The following is a 16,982-nucleotide window of genomic DNA, read 5'->3' on the forward strand; positions in this document are numbered from 1 at the left end:
GACCAAACTCTCAGGCCAGGATCTGCTCTCAAAGTCCAACAGCTGCTTCTCTTGTCTTCTTAGGTGAACAGAGAAAGGTGGGTAGGGAGAGAGAACTTGAGTGGTTTTGCAAATTATTTTTATAGCTCAGTCATCCTTTGAAAACATTTTCCTGAGCGTGACCTCTATTTAAAGTTCTTTCTAGCTGAGAGCAAGGAGACATGGAGCCTGACAGAGGAAGGGGGCTTCATGCTGTTTCTTTTCACCTATGTATACTGAAATACAGCTTTTCTTTGTCTTCTTCCCCCTCTCACTGTTGTTTACAGCTTATATGCAAATTGAGGTAAAGGCACATCCCTTTAAGACAGGCCTGCCTGACCAGTTCTACCGGAGCTACATGAGTTTGAACATGTGCCTTTAGCATCATACAGGGGAGATTTCTTAACTTTGCACATAATGTTACATACATTTCACCATGAAATTATTTACCAGTGAGTAATTAGTTTTCAAACAGTACCTCACAAGGCACATTTTGGCCAAAGATTATCATAGTACTGTAGTGTGTAGGGTGTGAATACAGGGGTGCATTCAGTCACAGGGGGACTTTCAAAAACATTTCAGGGAACAGGTGCTCAGGTCCTACTGACTTTCAGTGAGAGCTGGAGGCCTTAATGTCCTGAGGTGTTTTTGAAAATGTAACCCTGGCTGTTTGTGGAGTGCTCTGAGATCTCCAGGGGGTGGCTCGCTGCTCTATAAGCGCTAGGTATTAGTGTTAATAGAAGAAAGTGGGAATGTCCTGGTGGAAGCAGGGGGAAACTCTCCTGCTAGTACACCTTCGTGTTTGCTTTTCTAGGTGTGCCCTACTTTACTGTGGAGCCGGAAGATTTGTCTGTGTCCCCTAACACCCCATTCCATATGGCCTGTGCTGCCGTTGGCCCTCCTGAGCCAGTGACAATTGTCTGGTGGATGGGAGACTCTACAGTGGGGCTTCCGGACATCTCCCCCTCCATCCTAAATGTGTCAGGTAAGGCTGCCTCTAAGATTAACATCACCTCCAGTGCAAGGAAGGCGGGGGGGGGGGGGAAAGGAGAAGAGAGCTTTTTTGCTGCCACGTGACAAGGCAGCGACCCCACTTCCCCCACTCCCATGTAGCCCTGCTGGACACTGGCCGACCCCCTCTCATCCCTGCAACCATGCTGCACGCTCCCCTCTACCCCAGCCATGCTAGACACCTTCCCAATTAACCTTTGTCACCCAGTTGCATTGTTGGGAAAATGTGGAGTGAATTGATTGCTGCTAAAGGTGGCAGACTGACAGCCTTGGAGACCAGAGTCTTCTGTCCTCCCCAGAACAGGCCCAGTGTGGACTGCTGTACCACAGGCCTCCCCCTTGGTGTGCATGAGCTCTGAGCTGCAGGGAAAAACTCTAGGGTGAAAGGGAAGTTTGGCCTTTCTGCTGAGATGGCCCACAAGGGGGTCCAACTAGGGTGACCAGACAGCAAATATGAAAAATCGGGACGGGGGTGGGGGGTAATAGGAGCCTATATAAGAAAAAGACCCACAAATCAGGACTGTCCCTATAAAATCGGGACATCTGGTCACCCTGTCAACGGAGAAAAGAACATCTGTCCACTAGGACCTGGACTGCTACTATCCACTCTTCACATTGAGCACCAGCCAGCCATCAGAGAGAAACGCTGTGTGATCAGCACAGTCCTGGGCCATATTTGAACGAGCACCTCACTGACAATAGGTTCTATGCACCAAATTTACCCCAGTGAAATCCATTTAAATCAGTGCAGTTGCACTAGGGATTAATTTGGTTCTCTATGCCATTGACCAGGCCTTGGCTATCCAAACTGCCAGTCATATTAACCCTTCCATAGTGCCTAATTTCTATGCAAATCAAAATAAGGGCTGCAATTCATAATGGTTTTCTCTGTTGCGCCCTCTCTTGGGTTGCTGTTTTGTGCTGTTCTGAGAAGGAAATGTAAATTCTCCTGGGTGGTATAATCTGTCAGTCGAAATGGAAGCAGGAGTGAGTGACAGACCATCAGGAAAGGAGAGAGGCCAAGGAAACAGTCTCTCTACACCCACGATCCCAATCTCATGGCACCTCACAGAGCTTTAATCTCTTAGGGAAAGTGACTTGGGGCCACAGCAGAGGGCTGTGTAGTCCTCAGAACACCAAGGGTAGAGCAGTCTCCAGCCGCATTCTTAGTGCATTCATTCATCACAGGTGGCCTCGTTCGCCCCTCCTCCCCCCAGACACGCACACACCAAGAGGCCAGCTTTTCCTGGTTTAGGGCAGCATTGTTCTGCGTTATGCTGGAACGAGGTTGTTAACACTGGAGATCCAGCACCTTCTGTCCTTGTGGAAAGTCTCAGTGGAGGTAGCAAGCTGGCGTCTGCTCTCACCCTTGGGACACAGCTCCCCCTGCCAGGCAGAGCAGTGCTCCACTCCAAAGTACTGAGCAATCTGGGAATTACTCAATTTTTTTTTTAAATCATGAGGAAGCTTAAAAAAATAATCCTCTTGACTTGAAACCCAACTAGTGGTTACTTACAAAATTTAACTCCCCAGCGTCCTCTGGCCTTTGCTTGTTGGTCTTGCCTTTGAAACAGAAAATAGGTTTCCCTGGTGAAGCTGTGTATGCTGACACCAGCTGGTTGGAGTTCCCAGGCATGTCAAAACAGCAGGTCGGTGGTGGCAGGAGGACATGCTTGTGGGTTGGCAGAAGAAAGTATCAAATCACTAAGGAAAATAATAAAAAGCAGTAACTAAAAAGCAACTGTCTTGAGATCCAAGTCAACAATCGGCCCCTGATTGAACAGGGAAAGGAATGGTGGACTGGGAAAGCACAGCTGCCAAACCAGAGTGTGATGGGAGCTTGATTCACAATCTTCTTCTGGGCAGGGACTGTTTCCCTCTATGTTGGGAAATTGCCTGCCATGTTTTGGGCGCTGCTGCTGCAATCCAAATAATAACAATAATAATAGTGCCTGCTTTGTTGCCAGCTGGAATGTCTTTCGCTGTGGTTTGATGGGATCAGTGGAAGGTATTAAAATGTGTCATTCTCTCTATCACTCATTGTAGTCTCTCCTTTCCTCCTCCGCCTCCTTTGCCATCCCTCCTCCTTTTCAATCCCTGTCAGTTTCAGTCCCCGTGAAGATGAGTCAAGCACAGCGAGGGCAGGCACTATGCAAGCTACTCCACACAGCTTTGAGATGGCATCCCCATCATAACTTGCACGCACAGGTGCTGCAGTAGTCATTGACCTCGCTTGAACAGAACCTTTAAAGCAGACTAGGGCCATGTGTAGCAAGGGCAAGTGCTGGATGCACTTCTCCAGGCAGCTTTGCCAATGCCTCTCAATCCTGATTAATCTGTAAGCATCAATCCCGGGCTTCCCCTGAGAAGCTTGCCAATAGTACTGCATTATATTTTGGGTTTGAGATGTGGACAAATGATCATTGGGGACAAAGGGCCTAATCCTCCCTTGCCGTGTCCCTGGTGTAGTCATTTACCCCAGCGCAAAGGAGTGTCAAACGCCTCCATTTTGATTTAGTAGCATTTGACGTGCACTTTAGCCTCATTTTGCACTGGGGTTAATGGCAACCTACGGTGTAAGGCAAGGGACAATTAGGCCCTAAATTGACAGTACAAACTCTGTTTACTCATGGCCCAAACTGGATTCCTACCCTAGCCTGAAGCTGATTATTATTTGGATTGTGATAGTGCCCCAGGGTCCTGATGAAGATCAGGGCCCCATTTTTCCAGGCATGGTCCTTGCCCCAAAGAGCTCCTGAATAGTGAGTGCCACAAACAGTAGGAGGCACTGGGTGGGGAAGAAGGCCGAGGTTAACAATAATGAGATGGCAACCGTGACGAGAGAGCTGCCAGCCTAGCGTTTTGATCTCCTCCTTCCCAAGGTCCCTCACTCTCCTTTGTTGTGCTGCAAAGTGCTGATATGGGCTTGTCTACATTCCTCTCCCTTTTATAATGAGCAATTGACACATTAATTACACTAAAATCCACCTGCTATTGGTTGGCCTCCAGCTTTGCCCCCAGTTGCACGTATAGTGTGAGCTGGATGTCAAACGTAACCATGATTTTGCTTGTGGTTGAAGTTGGACTCTACAGCAGTTTGTGTTGCTTTCTTTGTCTTGCCTTGGCTGATATCCAGGTATTAACCAGAGCACGGTTTTCTCCTGCGAAGCCCACAATGTAAAGGGATTGTCTTCTTCTCGGACAGCCACTGTTCGGATTAAAGGTGAGAGAGCCCCAGCGGAGAAGAATTGGGGGTGGGGGAGGAGTTGCTGAGCTGCCTTAGAACCGAGCTGAGAGGAGCCCTCAGCAGATGGAACAACACACGGTGCTGTAATGGCTGCATGCTGCTTGATATGCAGGCCCATACCCCGGCAATGAAATTGGCAATTGAAAACAAACCACAACTGGGTCAGGAATGGAAACATGATGTCAGATAACAGATTTTCCTCGTAAAGGGGAGAGTCAGGGCAGTAGAGTTGTTCACAAGAGATGTGGCTAGACGTAATCTAAAGTGTAAATGGGGAAATAGTCCCTTTCCGGAGATAGATGGGTCTCTTTGGAGCTGAAGATGCCTTTTCCTCTTGTGCCAATGCACTGGCCGCTCATTAGATGCTGAAAAGAGAGAGGCCAAAGTCACAGATCACCAGGGGCCGTTAAAATCAACAGATTGACACTGATTTTATGGATTTCTGTGTTCTATACCCTTTAAAATCTCATTTAAAATAAATAATTTCTAACCCTTCTGTGAATATCTGTCATTCTGTGAATCCCTGAGCCCTGTCATGTTTTCTTTTCAGACAGACTGAAACAATAGAGACCCAGGAGCGGCAGCTTTCCCCCTTCATCTTAGGTCCTGTCTGCCCTTGAGTTTTTGGTTGTGTTTGAACATGTGTTAACTGCACGATTGTAAATTCTAGTATAGACATGTCACAAAGATTTGTTCCAGGCTGCAGCCCAAAGTTGAATGCAACTAAGAGCAAATGTTTGTGTCTATACTAGAATTTATGATTGTTGTAGTTAATGTGTTAAAATACCCCTTTAAATCCAACTATAGACCATATCCTTTGTGGGGTGTGTTTTTCTTTATTTTGACATTTGTATCTGCAAAATACAGGCCAAGAATGCAACACTTTGTTCTGTTGTGATTTATGACTGACTTAGAAAGCATTTAGTGTTGTCAGCCTAAGGCTTTTCTACATGGGGAAATTAACTGGAATAGCTAGTGCAGAATAGGTATTCCACAATAGCTCTTCTGGAACAACTCCCCCGTTGGACACTTGGATTCCAGAATAATAGTGCCTTTTTCCTACGTAGCTCACTCCACAAAGCTATTGTGCCATAAATTCACCTTCTATTTTCATCTGAAATAACTTTCAAGTTGTAGACAATCCATAAATAAAAAAATATACTTTAAAAAAAAGTTTACATACATCTTTAATGGTAAATTACACCTCTACCCTGATATAACGCTGTCCTCGGGAGCCAAAAAATCTTACTGCGTTATATTGAACTTGCTTTGATCCGCTGGAGTGCGCAGCCCCACTTTAAGAGCGCAACTGGCTTCGGGCAGCCCCCTTGCCTCCAGACCCTGCGCCGCCGGAGCAGAGCAGCTGGAGCCCGGGAAGGGAAGTGCCCGGCTGGCGGCTGGGGTCTGGAGGCATGGGGGCTGCCCGAAGCTGGTAGCGCTGGCTCAGGCAGCTTGGCTCTTAAACAGAGCCGAAGTCTGAGTCAGGGGAGGAGCAGAGCAGCCGCGGGAGAGGAAGTGCCCAGCCGGTATTTTTCCCGGACATGTTCGGCTTTTTGGCAATTCCCCCCGGACGGGGGTTTGATTGCCAAAAAGCCAGACATGTCCGGGAAAAACTGGACGTATGGTAACCCTAGGGGACTCATTTAGCCCTGATCCTGCAAACACACATATGCTTTACTCTAAGAATGTGAGTAGTCCCATTGGCTTCCATGGGGTTACTCAAATGAGTAGAGGAAAGCACATGTATAGGGGCAGGATTGGGGCCTTACAGTTTCACAGATCTAGAGGTTGGTGGGGACTCTGGCATCTCTCCCCAGTTTATTACTGACTCTTTTCATCTGTGGCTCCAGGGAAATTTACAAACACTTTCCTCCTGTTATTGTCATTATGTGTTCACCATAGTGCCCCCAATGTGCTAGGTACATTCTAAACAGAAAATTGCGGTTATTGTAGCATCTACAGGCCACACTCAAGTTCAAGGACCCATTGTTCTAGGCAATCTACAAGCACACAGTAAGAAGCTATGTCTTCACTGCAGAGTTAACTTCAGTTATCTACTCTCCAAGTTATTCCCCTCTAGTTAGCTCAGCTCACAAGAGAGCAGCCGTCCTGCCAAGTAACACTCCAGCTGCTGTGTCCACACTGGTGCTACGTATGGACTTTTTGGGTATGGACTTTTTGGAACATAGCCCCTGGTTCTTAGCACTACAGTAAATTGAGCCGCTCTATTAATTTTATCCCAGTAATTGTGGAAGAACTTGTTTGTCCTTTCTGGACACAAGGGAATTGTGGGAAGGCATTGGAGGACTAGCGCCACTCGAGTGGCGCTACCTACATCCATGCTACAGAGTGGTCATGTGAGCAGTTGATGCGTTGTGCTCACTAGAGTTTCAGTCTATACCCCCTGAAATAACAGCCAACTTGAGTTAAAAGCACCACCATGCTGGAGTTAAGGATTTATGTGTGTGTGGACAGGACTCGAGTTAGGGGCAACACTTATAATATACTTATAATTCGATTTAGGTTTGCAGTGAAGACAAGCCCAGAGACAGTTCTTGCCCCAAAGAAGTTACAACCTAAATAGCCAAGACACAGGGCTGGGAGACACTAAAAATTATCATCACCTTTATCACAAGGAAACCAAAACCCGGAGATGTGAGCGATTTATTCTGGCTCACACAGGAAGTCTATAGAAAGACTGAGAACTGAACGGAGATCTCCTGATTCCCCGTCCAGTGCCTTAACCACCAGAGAGTCCCTTCTTTCCAGGAGACCCAGTCTCAGCCCTGGAACCTGTAGCTTGCTCACTATTGGAAAGAAGCAGACATTCAGCTCCAGTGTGTGCCACCCTCTCTCACAGCCCTCAGTGTCAGAGGTATGTGGGGGAGGGCTGGGCAGGACTAGGGTGTGCTGCACTTCAGCTGCAGGTTGGCCTCTTGGGGGTTGTTGCAGCCAAGCATAAACGAGAGTAGACCTGAAGCTCCTCCAATTGATGCAAGTGGTACCGTGGGACTCTGGCAGGGCCGAGAATGAGGCAGGTATAAAGGTGATTTAAAATCACCTTTACTCCTCCTCTTGCCACTGGCCACAGCCTGGGAGAAATGGGGATGTCTCTGGCTGGTAGACTGAGACCTGCCCCTGCCTTAAGGACTTTAAAGTCTTTGAAACAGGACATGTGAAATCATCCCATTAGAGGGTGATATGCAGATGATTGTATAGGAGAACAAGGGAGATGTATATTTTAAAACAGGATCTGTAGGTGGGAGAGGCACTTGCCAGGCATGAAGTTAGTGATTGGTTTAAGCGTAAGATGCAGCATGAATGGAGAGACAAAGCCAGTAGTGGGAGAAGAGGACGAGAGGAATGCTAATGGGCAAGGCTTGGGAAAGACAAATGGAATGAGAGGGAGATTAGGATTAAATGGGTGGAGAGAAAGTGCAGGGGACTGAAAGTGAGGACAAGGAGCTTGCATTAATGCATTAAAAGACTGGAAGCCAATGAAGAGATTTAGGTGAATGGGCAGAGTGACATAGTGAGAACTAGGTAGCGAAGCTCCATTCATGCCGTGTTGTTATGGTGGGGAAGGACAGTCATGTTAAATTACTAGTCTGGGAAGCATGGTTCTGTTCCCAGCTTTGCCACTAACTTGGAGTCTGACCTTGGACAAATCATTTAACTGCTCCATGCCTCAGTTTCCCTATCATAAAATAGGGTGCCTTGTGGACCAGTAACCATAAGCCTGGGACTGTCAACTCAAGTTCCATTTGAAAATGTTTGAGAGAAAAATCTGGAACAACCGCCATGTGTTTGCATATATCTTTAATAACCAAACAGTGAATAAATTCACCGTTGAGCAGGAATTAGAATAGCGTGAGCAAGCCCATCTGGCAGCTCTCACGGGCCATCTCCAAAGGCCTGACTTCAGTGGCCTCAAGATCAGAGGCAGTGGGTGGCTAGGACTAGAGGGGGCTCAGCTGTCCCAAATCTATTATCTGAGCCATCCTGCACACCTGCCCAGATCAGCAGGCAAAGCCCCATGGCTGGTGGTGCCATAGCCAGGAAGAAGGCAGAGTGGGGCATTACAGGGGGAGGGCATCATGGGGGGAGGGCTCCACTTGTGCACAGATGCGTGCATCAAGTGACGCTGTGATGGGCTTCTTTGGGTCTGTGAGCAGTGAACGCCAAAGGGCCAGAGCAGGGAGCTGGGCTCAGCCCCGTGGGAAAGCTCCCAGGGTGAGTGTGGGGCAGGCTCAGCACCCCCCAAAGAATACTTTCAACCACTGCCTGTACTCAAGCCCCAAATCCCCAGACTGTATCCTCTGCCTATTTCCATGTGACCTTCTGCTCGGTTCTGTGTATATTAAAGAGTTTCCTTGTTTTTTTTCCGTAGCCGTGCCTCTCCCCCCTTTCAACGTGACCGTAACCCGAGTCACCAGCAGCAATGCCAGCGTGATGTGGGTCCCGGGATTTGATGGCCGCTCCCCCCTTCATTCTTGCATAGTTCAGGTACAGCCCTCGGGACTCTCCTCTGGCCTGCATGCACAAGGGGATCCCTCTGATTGGTCTTGCAGCTAGGCCATCCTTCACACTCAAATCTTCTGTGGGAGCGTTAGAATTTGTAGGCTAGCCCTTTCAAACTTGGGAGCCTTCGTCTGGATCTCGGCACCGAAACAGGTGGCCTGATTTTCAGAGGTGCTGAGTTCCTGTCACTCCAGCTGAAGACCGTGGAAATTTTGGGCGCTCAACACCTCTGACAATCAGCCCACTTACATATGTGCCTAGCTTTAAGTATCCAAGTTTGCAACATTTGGCCCTGGTGTTACTTGGAAGCTGAGCCATATGTTTGGTGCCAGTGTGCCAAGCGGAGAGACAATCAGTCCTACAACCCAGGCCAGTCAAACCAGGCTCATTCCCTCAGCTTGTGCATCTATCAGGTATGAATACTGGGAAGTGTTCACACAGCCCCCTTTGACTCTCCTCCCCTGTCACAGCTTGATGTGAGCTTCAGTGGAATCACTGTGTGATGCTGAGATACTTTAATTGGAAGGAGGGGATTAGAAGCACAAACGTAAACCTGGAGCACAAATGCAGAATATACTAACCTGCTTCCTCTCCTGTCCCCTTTGGGGAGGAGCAAGGAAGTAGGAGAGTCCATGCTCTGATGCTTATTCCCTCTGTAAATCATCATTGCAGAGACATTTCTTCTCCCCTCTTCGCCCCCCACCCCCACCCCCCAGCAGAAATTATGCCTGGATGTACGTAGCTTTCTGTATCTCTGGTAGTATTTTGTTGCTGCTGCTGTTGTTTGCAGCTCAAAATAAATTTCTTCCTATGCTTTGCACGGCTGAGTTAGCCCCAGTTGGTACAGCCCATGGTTCCTGGTGTGCATGCTCATCAGCCTCAACAATGCTAATCTTTCTGGGGTTTGAGCTCCTCCTCTCTGCTTTGGAGCGGGGAGAGAGGCAGGACGCAGAAACAAAACAGCTCAGATTCCATCCACTCACCAGGCTTTAGCATTTCTTAAGCCTCCCGGCCTTTTCTATGCCCATGTTTGTATCTCAGATCTGGTGAACTGGACAATAATACTCCCTTTACAGGAAATCGTTAGACCGAGGGAGCTGAGGTTCCCGCAGTGGTTTTGGCACCGGTGATCTCATGCTTCATTTTCCCTCCCTCCTCACCCCACAGCTCTGATTTTGTGCCAGCCGTTGACCCACATTTCCATGTGAAAATGCATGCCTCTGGCTCCCCGTGAATGAATGATTGTCCTCCTGCTAGGAGGGTGCAGAAAGGGGGGGTGCATTGGCTCTGGTTCTTGGGCACCTTGGATACACTATGGGTCAGTGCACCCTTGGCTCAGATGGGCAGGGAGCTTCTCATAGGAAAGGCTAAAATAGTGCCACTTCTCCTCACTTCAATGCAAGAGGTATTTCAGAGGGCGGGGGTGGGAAATGAATGCAGCTGCTCTGACTCTCCAGAAGCATAAGCAGAACGAGAGAATTTAAATGTAAAAGTCTGATAGCTCCCACCCCGCTCAGGATGACATTGACTTTGCAACAGGAACAACAAGTCAGTCTATTATATACTGTACACAGCCGGAGCGTCATTATTATTAGCAAAATAAATTAATGGATCAAAATGGGGCGGGGGGCTGTTACATTTGTAGTGGAGATAAAGTTAGCAAAGATGTTTCCCCTTTGTCCTGGGCTCGGTCCCCAGCTTCGCTGCTGACTCATGGTGCATGCGTTTGAGTAAGATGTGCTGAGTTGGAGCTGCCTGGTGGAGGCTGACTATTCTCAGGCCATCAAGTTGTGCTAGTGTTGAACCTGTCTGCCTACAAAAGGGACCAGGGCCGGCTCCAGGCACCAGCTTCTCAAGCAGGTGCTTGGGGCGGCCGCTCCGGAGAGGGGCGGCACGTCCAGGTATTTGGCGGCAATTCGGCGGACGGTCCCTCACTCCGCCTGGGAGCGAAGGACCTCCCGCTGAATTGCCGCCGCAGATCGCGGCTTTTTTTGGTTTTTTTTTTGTTTTGGCTGCTTGGGGCGGCCAAAACCTGGAGCCGGCCCTGAAAGGGACACAGTGAGAGCAAATGGGATCCAAAATTCAGGTCTGATAAAACTTCAGTTTTAGAGAAACTAAGGCCTGTAGAAATAATGCCAAGATTCTTTTTCTTTAATTCCAGTCGAAAGCTTTTTGGTTTTGAAAGAAAAATGCTTTTTCTGCAGCGTTTGCAACCCAACCGCTGTAGCATTGTGCTAATGCAAGAGATCCTGAAAGTGACATTGATTAGAAACCGACCGTGAACAAGAAGGGAGCTGACTGGTCTGTTTTCTTTGTCTAAGCGTAGAGAAATGCAAAAAGTCAACAAGCAGCATCAGTAGCATAAAGTAAATTTCGATTTTAAAAATGCCTTTCACTTTTAATAATCCAATTGTGATTTGTAATGCAGGTGAGGAAACATTTTTAAATGTGGGGCCAGAGCATCAGATGGGATAAATCATTGTACTTACATTGAAGTCAATGGAGGGGATGGCCCATGATTTTTAATTTGACAGCATCCCTTTAAATATGGTATTATACTGCTGATTCAGCATTTGTTGCTACTTGGTCCTGAACTGGTTCAGAAATGGGGCATTTGCATGAACCAAATGCCCCATTGTACAGCATGGTCTTGTTGTTCACTCTGTTTATCCTAATATATCTGCCTGCTTTTCCTCACGAAACAGGTTGCTGAGTCACCCGAAGATCACGAAGGCTATACAGAAGTTGTCCCTGTCCCTCCTTTTACCTGTGGTTTACCAGGATTAAAGCACTCCACCAATTACAGTGTGCGGGTTCAATGCACGAATGAGATGGGCACCTCCCCTTTCACAGACTGGGTTTATTTTCAGACCCTGGAGATAGGTAAGCAGATGTCAGACAGAGGGTGGAAAAGTTAAAAGAAGTGTTACTATATAACGAGTCTATTCTGATCGGGGGGGGAAGCTCGGGACAAACCACTGATAAATTTCATTGAACTCCTCACTGAGTCAGAAAGACAAGGAACCTATAGGTCATCCTTTTGCAAATCCACTCTGAAGTCTCCTAAAGTCCTGCTCCTATTATTTGTCTTACTGTGAGTGATGCTATTGTCAGAAAAATGATTGTAAACAGGATTTTTTGGGGAGGTGGTTCCATATTTATTCTCACCCACTAGTTTCCAGATCATATTTGCAAGCTTTAAGTCAAATGTGAAAGCTACAAACCCCGCTTAGGATCTGAAAATAAAATCAGTATACCGGGCCAAAGGTACGTCTGGTGACTCGTTGCTGGTGTAACTTCATGGAGTCACACCAGGGATGAATTTGGCCCATTCATTCCGCTTCTTACACTATCCCCAGTAATAAAAATTCTGCTTGGAAAATGGAAAATGGCTGGCAATACTGATGGGCAAAACAGAATGGAAACTAACTCACCCCCTCTCCCCACAGCTGTATTAGCTGGGCAGGCCTACCAGGCTTAATGCCTTTCTTATGGAGCTCCTTTGTGCTGGTGGAAGATACGTTGGGGGCCTGAAGCCAGTGTGCAGGCACAGGGCTACTGTTTGCATGTGCCTGTGCGCTGGTGGATCTCTGAGAGCCATGTGGCCCTTAAGAGTGGGGTGGGGGGTAGGGTAGAGATCTGCAAGGGAGAGAGGGCTAACCCCCTGCTTCTTCTGTAGGAGTGAGGGGATGGGGGCAAACCCCAAACTGCACAATGGAAGAATTGAAAGCAAATGTAGAGAAAATAACTTTGCAGAGATTTTTATTTTTCTCCCCGTTCTCTCTCCTTTGGGTTTTCCCCTGAGAATGAGTGATCCGAGCCTTTCGGTGACTCTCGCGCCTTGGGGACAGGAGTTCTTGTTCTGCAGTGCAATTGACTGGGTATCATCCTTTGTCTTCAGCTCCAGGAAGCACTCCACAAAACATCCACGTCATCCAGAGAGACACTAGCCTGGTTCTGGAATGGGAAGGAGTCGCTCCGGACATGCTGAAAGAAAATCTACTGGGATACAGGCTGGAGTGGAGTCAGGATAATGTCACACAGGTAACATATCCAGAAATCAACCCTGGGGAGATTGACGGTGACTCCTTCAGGACAGAGTTATGGAATGTTCAAACTGAGTCTTCTAAACCACGCTGCCTGTCCTATGTGCTGTTGTCTCTGGGCTGGATCCTCAGCTGGTGTAAATCAGCATTGCTCCCTTGGTTTCAGTGGAGCTACTCTGATTACACCAGCTGAGGATCTGGCCAAATTCTGCATTCTCCCATTCATATCAATTAAATACCATCAGTAAATCCGTGAACACAATCACTTGAAATTAATGGAAATTCTGGGTGTTCAAAATCTGCAACATCGGTGTGTGTGTGTGTGTGTGTGTGCGTAAATCACACACAATGGCTGCATCGCAAGGCAAGCAGTCCCTTGGATTGATCACTTATTATATGTAAGATTGACTGTGCTCAGCTATCACAGCGATGGGTACAGGGCACTGGAGAATCAGGTCCTGAAGCATTTGAAAATGGAAAATGGTGTGTAAGTGCAAAGTATTATTACAATGTGCATATTTCCACATTTCCTTGGGCCCCCACTATGTCCACTTTGCACCCCAGAGCTTTTCTACCGGGACAGCTGGGGATTCTTATCACCCCTACAAGCCCTCCTCTCCCCACTTGCCCTCCAACAGCATGTGTCAGTGCATGGCTGAATGCACTGTGCACTAGTGATCTCCAGCAGCATAACTACCTCTAGAAGGCCAGAGTAAGTCAGTGCAGCCCTGAGCTCTGATGCACATTGAGGCCCAAACCTGTTCCCAGCTGCTCCCTGCATCAGAGAGGCATGAAGGAAAACCACCCCCCTGGCCTTCTTAAGGTCCTGCACCAAGTAGTTTGGCCAGTGTGTTGGATCTGGGCCTTCTATTTTCTGTGGCTTGTTTATTTTTCAGATGCCAGTGATACAGTAGTATTAATAACTGCAAATTATGCGAAAGGGGGTTAAAATCCTTTATTTCATTCAGTGATTAATGGAGTTTAAAAGGGCACTGCCAAGGGTCTGGACCCTAAGTTTGAACATCCCTGATACCTGCTTTTGAAGTTTATGTGATTCTTTATGGGGGTTTCCCACTTCCATACAAATGCTTTGCCAGTGACTCCATAATGATGGGCAAGCCTGAAATAACAGACAAAGATGGGGGAATCACACATGCACCAATTTCACACCAGTACAGGTCCACTGACTTTGGTGGAATTCCTCCTGAATGATATCAGTGGGAGAGGAAAATCAGGCCCAATATTGGTAGCCAAAAAGATTCAAGGCTCTATTGTAAGTGATGCATGTAAAAATGATCTTAAAAATTATAGCAAATACCTTGGCCATGTTCTCTTCAGTGAAACTTGGCTACGAATGCTGGATGGTGATTAGAATTTGGCAACACGTTAAAACAGAATTTATTTTTCTGATTAAACTGGCAGTGGCTTTGCAGCGTGTTACAGCAGCTTTATGTCTTTGAAGCAGGAGGAACTTTACATTTGAAAAGGACAAAAGAATACATTTCTGTAGCCACTTTCATCCGAAGACCTCAAAGCATTCATTAATTAAGCCTCACAACGTTCTTATGAGCTAGAAAGATATTAGTGTTAGCCACTTTAGAGATGGGGAAGCTAAAACACAGAGGAGATGAAGCCTAAGGTAACACAGCCAGTCAGTGACAGAAACAGGAGGCGAACCCAGGAGTCCTGACTCCAGGCCTTGCTCTAACCTCTGGACACAATGATCAATTTTAATAATAATAAAAAAAGAACAATTTTCCCCTGATTCCTTTGAATGCAGGTTATTGCTTGTTCTTGTCTGCTTTCAGGGGGAAATGACAGTACAAGAGGCAAAAGCCAATCTTACGACATGGAATCCCCAGAAAGACCTTATAATCAGAGTGTGTGTACTGAACTCAGCTGGCTGTGGACCCTGGAGTGACACCTTAGTGGTTGCAGCCCAAGAGGTTGTAGGTGAGTAGCAGGATGATTTTAGTTTATTTTTGCTCTGGCAATGTTCTCTCATAAGCTGGGAAACAGTGATTGCTGCCGGTACCACCTTATCTTGCTGGCCCGGTGCCTTTCAGTGCACACAGCTGACCAAGCAGCATGGCTACACACACAGTACATTTCACTGAACAAAACAGAATTTAAATACCCTTTAAAGATCTGGCGTGAGCAAAACAATTCCCACCTGCTGCTGTCTTCCTTAGCTGATGCCGCAGCGGGTAGCACATGGAGGGGGGAGGGAGATACAATTCAAGAGATAAAGGCCAGGGCCTGATTCTCTTCTCGCTTAGGCTGTGTCCACACACATTTGCCCTGATTTAGTGAAACCGGTGCAGTTCCCCATGTGGAGTCTCTTCTCTGGGTTTAGTTTAAACCAAAATCATCCAGGTTTAAACCGAGTCCCCACACAGCCTTTTGCACGGACTTAACTAAATCAGTTTAAAATCACACCTTATATTAAACTGGAGCAACCCTGAATGTAGACACGTTCTTATATTGGAGTAAATCTGGGGTTATTTCACTAGAGTCAGTGGGCCAGGTCTACAGCTAGTATATATCAGCATGTCAATGGAATGGAGCGATGCCAATTTATACCAGCTGAGGACTTGGCACTGTGGAGTTACAATGGTGCAAGTGGGAGGAGGCTTGGGCACAGTGAGCCTGACATAGGAATGACCATGCTGGGTCAGACCAATGGTCCATCTCACCCAATCTCCTGTCGTCCAACAGTGGCCAACGCCAGGTGCGTCAAAGGGAATGAACAAAACAGGGCAATTTCGAGAGATCCGTCCTCTGTTGCCCAGTTCCAGCTTCTGGCAGCCAGAAGTTTAGGGACATTCAGAACATGGGGTCGTGTCCCTGACCATATTGGCTAATAATAATTGATGGACCTGTCCTCTCCATTTGCTTTCATCATGTGTGATCCTCTACTCCTAGGCAAAGGCCCTCAATCTGAATGCAGGGGAGAATCTAGCCCAGTGAGTGCAAAAGGGCTGCAAAACCCTGAAGTTGTGATATGGAAGCACTTTTCTCCTGGGTTGCACTTGGCATAAATGATTTTGGAGGTGCAGGGCAGTAGGCAAATCAGGCCCTATCTCATCTTTGTGAATTATTTTTTACTGCGTTTGCTTTGCATGTGGTAGTTTTTACTGACCCTTACCCCATATGCTGTTTCAGTGTCACTTTTTATAGTTCATTTCCTTCATTAAAAATCAACTCTTGGCTGGGTCTCATTTAAAAATATAATGAATTGTGTGACTTTGGCGGTCATGAAAGTGACAGACTAATAACATTGGGGCAAATCCTGAATTCCAAGGGAAATCCTACCTTTCCCATTCCTCATTCCATACTGATTCTGATGACATATGGCCATCAGTGCCCGATGATGATATTATTATTATTATTTGCAAATCCGAATTGGGGCCCCATTGATTTTCAATGAGATTTAGACTCCTAAATGCCTTCACTTTTGAAATGGGACTTAGCCGTCTAAATCACTTAGGCCTTGCAATGCTGATCGAGCAAAGCCCAAAAAATACCTTTCAAAATCTGGGCCTTACACTCTAAATAGACAAGAAAGACACAGATCAGGAAGAAAGGATGTGGCGTATATACGGGTGATTGGGATGTCTATTCTGTTTTATATAAGTTCTTAGATTGCACTCCTGACTGAGCTCCTTCTAGTCGTGCATTAAGCAACATGACTAACATCTGTTTGTCCACTCATTCTCTCCACCGAGGGAGAAATGAGAATGGATATCTGCTTCTATCCACTGACAGGAGGAGATCATCCATTAGTGCCACTAAAGTGGTTTCAGTTCCATGTCCTCGCATGAATCCAGATTTTGCCAGGTCTGTGACATGAGCTCCAGATAGAGGAGCTTATAGTTGGCTTTTGGACAAAGGATGAAAGCAGTGCTGCCAGGGTGATGGGTGGCACGTGTCCTGTTTGCACCGTGTTTATTTTTTCCATTTGGTTTGGGGTTTGTTTTGTCTTGTTTTAATGATATGCCCTGGTGTGAGCTGGGGAACGGGTAAGGGAGGGGCTAATAGGGGCCTGGGTGTGGGAAAAGGAAGGGCAATACATAGGGGGACAGATGGAGGGCAGAGACTCACACTGTGGTGGAGGGAGGAGATGAAGAAAACAACGA

General features: G+C 47.0%; 1 protein-coding gene across 3 annotated transcripts in view; it reads left to right on the top strand.

Moving 5' to 3' along the window:
* The window catches only part of TYRO3 (TYRO3 protein tyrosine kinase), a 55,720-nt gene that overhangs the window by 13,486 nt on the left and 25,252 nt on the right, over nucleotides 1–16,982 (top strand). For all 3 annotated transcript variants that reach the window (XM_034769122.1, XM_034769123.1, XM_034769124.1), the window contains exons 4-9: nucleotides 833–1,003; nucleotides 4,166–4,252; nucleotides 8,667–8,782; nucleotides 11,503–11,680; nucleotides 12,699–12,841; nucleotides 14,652–14,796. In XM_034769122.1, the coding sequence (XP_034625013.1) occupies nucleotides 833–1,003; nucleotides 4,166–4,252; nucleotides 8,667–8,782; nucleotides 11,503–11,680; nucleotides 12,699–12,841; nucleotides 14,652–14,796 (840 nt within the window). The remainder of the gene's footprint in view (nucleotides 1–832; nucleotides 1,004–4,165; nucleotides 4,253–8,666; nucleotides 8,783–11,502; nucleotides 11,681–12,698; nucleotides 12,842–14,651; nucleotides 14,797–16,982) is intronic.

Source organism: Trachemys scripta, chromosome 4, assembly GCF_013100865.1.
Source record: "Trachemys scripta elegans isolate TJP31775 chromosome 4, CAS_Tse_1.0, whole genome shotgun sequence".
Classification (NCBI taxonomy): domain Eukaryota; kingdom Metazoa; phylum Chordata; order Testudines; family Emydidae; genus Trachemys; species Trachemys scripta.